This window comes from Oncorhynchus kisutch, linkage group LG30, assembly GCF_002021735.2.
Source record: "Oncorhynchus kisutch isolate 150728-3 linkage group LG30, Okis_V2, whole genome shotgun sequence".
NCBI classification, from domain to species: Eukaryota; Metazoa; Chordata; class Actinopteri; order Salmoniformes; family Salmonidae; genus Oncorhynchus; species Oncorhynchus kisutch.
In genome coordinates this window covers 33,427,802-33,435,117 of record NC_034203.2, presented here as the reverse complement: position 1 = coordinate 33,435,117, position 7,316 = coordinate 33,427,802, and the positions used below count along the sequence as shown (strand labels likewise).

The window sequence follows — 7,316 nt, the reverse complement described above, 5'->3', positions numbered from 1 at the left end:
CAAAAGGTATCGTGCGGGGACAGGGGCCTGGAATAAAAAATTAAAAATAAATACAATATAAATATGGGACAAAACACACATCACAACAAGAGAGACAACACAACACTACATAAATAGAGACCTAAGACAACAATATAGCAAGGCAGTAACACATGACAACACAGCATGGTAGCAACACAACATAACAACATGGCTGCAACACAACATGGTAGCAGCACAAAACATGGTACAAACATTATTGGGCACAGACAACAGCACAAAGGGCAAGAAGGTGGAGACAACAATACATCACACAAAGCAACCACAACTGTCAGTAAGAGTATCAATGACTGAGTCTTTAAATGAAGAGATTGCGCTAAAACTGTCCAGTTTGAGTGTTTTGTTGCAGCTTGTTAAAGTCACTAGCTGCAGGAAACTGAAAAGAGGAGCGACCCAGGGATGTGTGTGCTTTGGGGACCTTTAACACAATGTGACGGGCAGAACGGGTGTTGTATGTGGAGGATGAGGGCTGCAGTAGATATCTCAGATAGGGGGGAGTGAGGCCAAAGAGGGTTTAATAAATAAGCATCAACCAGTGGGTCTTGCGACAGGTATACAGAGATGACCAGTTTACAGAAGAGTATAGAGCGCAGCGATGTGTCATTTAAGGAGCACTGGTGGTAAATCTGATGGCCAAATGGTAAAGAACATCTAGCTGCTCGAGAGCACCCTTACCTGCCGATCGATAAAGTATGTCTCCGTAATCTTGCATTGGTAGGATGGTTATCTGGGGTGAAAGAGGAACGATTACGATAGAGGAAACCAGGTCTAGATGTAACTTTAGCCTGCAACTTTGACATGTGCTGAGAGAAGGACAGAGCACCGTCTAGCCATACTCCCAAGTACATGTATGAGGTGACTATCTCAAGCTCTTAACCCTCAGAGGTAGTAATAACACCTATGGGAAGATGGGCATTCTTCTTACCAAACCACATTACCCTGTTTGGAGGTGTTCAGAACAAGGTTAAGGGTAGAGAAAGCTTGTTGGACACTAAGAAAGCTATGTTGTAGAGCATTTAACATGTTACCAAGTCAGGAAGGCTGGAAAGGAGGAAGGAGGAACGTTTCTTTTGGAGCAGGACAATTTTTCTTCTGAAAAGAGCGAACATCCTTTTATTCAAAAGGGAGTCAAGGAGTGTGAAGAGATTCCCCCAATCTATATGTTCATCTATGCAGTTTGTTTCTATGTCAGGTTGCAAATAATGTTCCATTTTGTCTGAAGCAGTTGTATAGTTTAAAACACTATTATGAACTGTAGACCAAATAGCCTACTGTTGAATCATGTCACTTGATTTAGGTTGACTGGTTGTGCTGCTATGAGGACTAGTCTGAAGTCAAGATTTTGGAGTTTGCTAAAGCTGACTGTTTCATTTTTCTTAAGGTCCAAGTTAATCTTTCAATATTGTCATTGCCACAGGTACTGCATAACTTTCCCGGCAAAGCTCACCTAACTTCTTTCCAAAGAGCCGTTATTTTTACAGTATTACACAATTTTGAACACACAACTTGAAACCCACCGGCTGAGTTACAAAAGGAGGTGTGTTTATTATTTCCAGTTGGGGTGTGCCACTGAATATAAAGAGGAAGGATGGGAGGCTGAGCGCACAGGAATGAGAGGTGAAGACAGGTGTGGCTTTAAGGTAAGATGATTCTGGCATTGATGCTAACATACATATACATTTATGGCATAATATGCCCTGCTTTTAAGATATGGTATGTTTGAAGTGGCACACATCTCATTGACTAGGCTGTTTCACTGCATTTATGCCAAATCATGTGATGGGAAGTCAGTGACTATTCATTTTTTTTGTTTTCATGCTTCCTAGTAATTTATCAAGGGATGAATTGCAAAGAGTGTGAGGTTGGGGTATTGAAAATACATTGTTTATGGACGTTTAAAATGATTTTCCGGACGTTGAAAATACATATTGTTTTGGAAATTGTTTCTAATGCCGAATTTCAGCCATACATAATCACTTATATATACAAGTCAACAAAGAAAGCATTATGTGCATGTTCAAAAGTAACATTTCCAAATAATATAGGATTTCAGTGTGGAATAAAAGATTGCAGTAGGCCTATGGAATATTTCAAATTGCTCAAATCTGTCACTTGCCCAAAAGCATCAGAACTGTCAGTGGTCATGTGCAAAGTTCTGAAGAACCAACAGAACACTTCAACAACGGTTACAGAAACGTTTTTAAAAATGAGTGTTGGCACTCGGGTGACTGGTTAGGCCAGGGGGACTGGTTAGGTCAGGAGAAGACATTGGGGAACAGGTGAACAAAACTAATACGGTTTGGCAGAAGGAAAGACACAGAGTTGGTTAGTCTCACTGTTGTTGACTTGTAATTGATTCAGAATGTGCTGGAATGAAAATCTGAGAACAAACAATAATAAATAAAATGCCATAATGCATAAATCAAATCATAAAGATAGTCGCTATTCAATAATGGCAAACAATCAGAATTCATCAAGGTAGTTTCAACATGACATCATTTATTCTAACTCATGTCATAACTCAGACCAGAAATAATTATTTCTAATTAACAGAATTAATTCAAAAATAAAAGAGATACTTTACCCGCCAACATAACAGAGGAAAATGTGCTCCGGGAGCCGTATATACATTTACAAACAATCGTGAGTCAACTCAAAACAATCACCCGCATCAGTGAAAACTGTCAAACAAAAATACATGTCTATTTACTCATGTTTGCTTCTTGGATGCACACAAAGTAAACAAAAAGGATTCCGTGTTGCTGGAGAACCTGACAGATGTCCAACAACAGATAAAGGGGGAGTTTTAATGCCAGCCTTTCCCAAAAGACATTTTGGTTGTGTTCCCCTGCTTAGATGTTGCATGCATTAACCAATGGCTGCGTGCCATGTCAAAGACTGTCATCGACCGTACAGATTGCTATAACATATGATGTGGTTATTTGGTATGTAAAAATCCTATCTGGGTCAAATTAAGATCTGCAGCCAGGACACCGGGGTTAACACCCCTACTCACTAGGACTGTGATATTGTATGTGGTTGTTTATCTACCTTAGTTGATTGCACCAACTGTAAGTCAGGGTCTTCTAAATGACCAATATATAACAATTAACATGTTCAAAGCACACTGGGTATTATACTAATGACCTCCACCGCCAAACAAGACCAAATTTGGTCATCTGGACCAAATCTGAACCAATCATAGATGTCCATGTTTCACAAGTTTGGATAGCAATGTAGACTACAGTAGTTTCCAAACTTGTGAAATATCAATGCCTATATTTGGGTCAAATCAAGGCCAGTACTGATTCGACCAAATCGGAACCAATCATAGACGTCTACGTTTGTGGACGTTGTGGATGAAGAGAATTAAGACCAGGGCGGACTGACCAAATTTCAACCACTTTTCTAAGTGCATGGATGTCTTGTGTTGGTCGGTGCTTAGTGGGCTCTCCATTCATAATTGCCTTTATCTCGCTTTCAGATGAATCAACTTGTGGTTATCGTTGCGACACTCTTTGTCCCCACTACATACGGTGCTGCAGGCGGTTGTAAGTGATTATTCTATTATTTTGTTGGACTGTGACTCTATCAATGTTGTGACTCTGCATAACTTTTTCCCTTCTTCAATTGTAACAGTGTGGTGTTACCATGATCCTAGTTGTGGTAAGTATTGATTTTACCCACTGGTTACAGTGTAATTTCTATTCACAAATTGAAGTGATTGCGATAGCAGTGGATAATAGACTATGTAATTGATTTATTAGCGTATTATATGACCCTTATAAAACGATGGTATATTGACACCATGGTATGATTGATTCCACGTTAAGATGACACCACTTGGTCCACCATTGCCAGTGAACATTGCAATGGATCCCGTCAGTCTCCCATCAACATCGTCTCTGCATCAGCAGTGGGCGATGAAACCCTGACTGCCTTTACCTTCACCAAATACGGAGAAAACTATACAATGAAGAATATCAAGAACACTGGCAAAACTGGTGAGGAGAATGGATGGATGCCTTGCTTTCTCAATCCATACACACAAAGTCCCACTTGAGGAAAATTTGTGAACCAAACCAGGAACCCTTATGTGCAAAATGTAACCAATTCCTCTCATTTGTTCCTCCTCTCTTTCTTTCAGTCAAAGTGGAACTGACAAGTGGCGTTCAGGTTACAGGTGGGGCACTGTCTGAGGCCTATGACAGCCTGCAGTTTCACCTCCACTGGGGGAATGGTACCTCAGTACCTGGGTCAGAGCACACAGTGGATGGAACACGCTACCCCATGGAGGTATAGGAAACTTCAACACAACATTGCTGCGTTCTGATTCTATACCTTTCTCCAGAAGTGTCCCCTCATCCACCCCCCCCCCCCTTCAAGAATTAGTGCAAGCATGCCTGGAGGGAGTTTCCACCATATTCCAAGCACTAATCCATTCCTATTAAATTAATGTGTGGAAGTGTATTAGTACACTTTGGGAGAAGGGTTGAGAATCTGAATTTAGCCCATTTATCATTGGGTGACACTTCTCATACTGATGCACATATACCATACTACAATGGATCAATGTCAAGGTCTTCATTTAGCCTTAGTCCAGTCTGAATTATTCCTCCAGCCAAACTGCATCCCTGCCACTTGGTTTACTAGAAAGCTGACATATGCGGAGATATTCATAAATGGTGTAATAATCCGACTGTTGTACTGAGCTCATGAGGCATTTATAAGTTCTATTCCTTAAGAATCAGGGGGCATATATATATCATTCATTTAAATTACCTTTAAACAGCTGTATATATAGCAGATTGTAATCTACCTTTTTAAATGTATCATTACAGTGTTTGAATTTCCCAATGGATTCAGATAACTTTTTACTGTTATGCTTCACATTTCAGTTGCACATAGTAAATGCCAAGTCTTCGCACGACGGTAACACGACTACGGCCGTTGCAGACAGCACGGGACTCGCTGCTCTTGGCTTCTTCATAGAGGTGAGAGGATGCTTTAACCTTCATAGAAATGGCATCCATTTTCCCACAGTAGATTAGGCATTTTAATGTTTTATTGCTGTTTTCTATGACTAAAGTCTATGTTTTTCAAACAGGCCATGCCGGGTAATGCAACTGGTTCACCAGCAGCCTGGAATACTCTGACATCCTACTTGGCCAACATCACACTAAAAGGTGAGAGGAGAAATTTGACTGGTTCTGACTACTTCCTCAAAATAAAGTTTGGAAGAGGATTTGGCATTAGTTTTCTCTTTGAATTCAAAATGAGTAATTTTCTTGTTCAATTTCAGTAGCATATGATTTTATATACGTTTTTTCTTTCTCTCTTCCTCAAGATGATATTGTAAACATTACTCATGCTATTTCATTGGATGAGCTCCTGGAAGGGGTGGACCGTACCAAATACTACCGTTACCTTGGCTCCCTGACCACTCCAAATTGCAATGAGGCTGTGGTTTGGACCGTGTTCAAGGACCCTATCAAAGTCAGCCAGGACTTGGTGAGTTTGTGCAACAATTTCCCCGGAAACTGATCACAATTTCTACTTAGCAGACAATAAACATAGCTCCGACAAGAAACATGGACTGTATTTTAATATCTTTAAGTGTAGGATCCATTCCTTATCCATTCTGCTTATGAAACATTATAAAGGTTATGATAAAAAAATATGACCAAACATGATCTTTCATCTAGGGTGGTCGAACAAAAGAGATTCTGACATATTAATTGTCTCTTCAAGAAGTCATGAACATAAAGATCCCATATCTTAATAATTTGAGCCAGTTTCAAACAGCAGGAAATAGACCTGCAGCGAAAGGAAATGTGTATTGTTATGTGGATTATAATTAAAGGACTTTTTTATAGGGGTTGCTACATTTTTTGTTAGGGCAAATTAAGAAGGAACATTTAATGTGGCGATTACAATCTTCAGAAGCCTTTTCAAAACCTTGAGCACTCTAAAAGTTATCATTTCATGCTGTGCAGGAAAATTCATGCAACAGGATGTACGGCATATGAACACACATTTCATACATTTCTTATTTTAATCACATTTTTAACCGGAATGCAATGACATGCCTTAAAGTTGTCGTTTTTGTGATCTATTTACTTGGAGAGCAATTGGCTCAAAGTTTAGTTGATTTCACGTTACTTGGCAGCTCAATTAAAATTAGATGTTGAGCTGACGTTTGTGCCCAGTGGGTAAAGCCATTGGGCCAGCTTGATGTCACACTTATGTCTATGATCCAATCTGAAATTCATTAACCTTTTCCCCTCAGATTGATCTCTTCAGTACAACATTGCACATTGACCACAACTCCACCTCTGCCTTGATGACCAACGTCTTCAGGAGCATCCAGCCTGTCAACGACTGGGTGGTGACGACCCAGGGCCGCCCAGCTTCGGGAGCCTCCACAATGTGCTCCTCTCTGGGCCTCATGGCCCTGGCCTGGATGCTGCTGAGGGTTTAGTGACGGCGAATAACTCCTTACCTGAAGTGCGTTGCCATATCTCCATGAACCCTCAATCTACCAACATATTTTCCTTATATCGATTACCAACAAGGGTCATCTTGACCCCAAGAAGAAACTATTGGAAAAAGCAACAATCATAGCGAAGTGTGTTTAATCCTTGGTTGGTAAATATAGTCCCAGGTTACAGAGTTTTCTACCAATGATGACTGTAAACTAAGCCCGAGCATGAAGTCAATAAAGAATGTCAATGTACTTGAGAGGTATGACTGATAAATTCAATGTATTTTTGTTATTACATTGGCTATAGTGACTGCTTGTGCCCATGTTGTAGCCTGGCTGATGTGACTCACATGGTACACAGCGAGGGAGACCTGTGACACACTGGTCTGAACTGGAGTCTGTTGTTGGTGCAGTATTCACGCAAAAGCTGGCTTGAGCTTTGATTGGTTCTCTCAACAACAACAAAATAATTCCTGTGGGCTTGAGACCTCTCGTTGTTTGGATTTGAAAATCAAACAGTGGTATTTGAAGGGGCAGTGCTGGGGGGCTGTGTGGGTACCCTTGTGAATGCTTGAGTGAGAAAGATACAGAGGAGAAAAAGCCTTTCCAGATTCTGAAGTCAGGGGAACTTCAAGGTTGTTGTCAGCCAGTCAGACTTCCAGTGTCATGCTCAATTTCTCAAATATTCTGACATTTCTCCTGGAATGAGAGAATGAGAATGAGACAGATGGATTGAGATTAGGATTGAGATAAGGGAGAGAAAGAAAGGCAGTAATGATGGTATCAATGCAAT

At 40.5% G+C, this 7,316-nt stretch overlaps 1 protein-coding gene across 1 annotated transcript; it reads left to right on the top strand.

Annotated features, from left to right (window-relative positions):
- The first annotated feature begins 1,616 nt into the window (after nt 1-1,616).
- Nucleotides 1,617-6,786, top strand: LOC109875293 (carbonic anhydrase 4). The gene is made up of 9 exons (XM_031810875.1): nt 1,617-1,679; nt 3,524-3,590; nt 3,679-3,705; nt 3,873-4,043; nt 4,187-4,335; nt 4,938-5,033; nt 5,147-5,225; nt 5,387-5,550; nt 6,329-6,786. Exons 1-9 carry the CDS (start codon nt 1,650-1,652, stop codon nt 6,518-6,520), a joined length of 975 nt encoding a protein of 324 aa, XP_031666735.1. The 5' UTR covers nt 1,617-1,649; the 3' UTR covers nt 6,521-6,786.
- Nucleotides 6,787-7,316: the final 530 nt, after the last annotated feature.

Excerpts from the sequence above, each read along its gene's own strand:
- LOC109875293 (XM_031810875.1), top strand. The coding sequence starts at position 1,650 with ATGAGAGGTGAAGACAGGTGTGGCTTTAAG. Across the intron at positions 1,680-3,523 it reads AAGACAGGTGTGGCTTTAAG|ATGAATCAACTTGTGGTTAT; the intron begins GTAAGATGATTC and ends TCTCGCTTTCAG. Across the intron at positions 4,336-4,937 it reads GAACACGCTACCCCATGGAG|TTGCACATAGTAAATGCCAA; the intron begins GTATAGGAAACT and ends TTCACATTTCAG.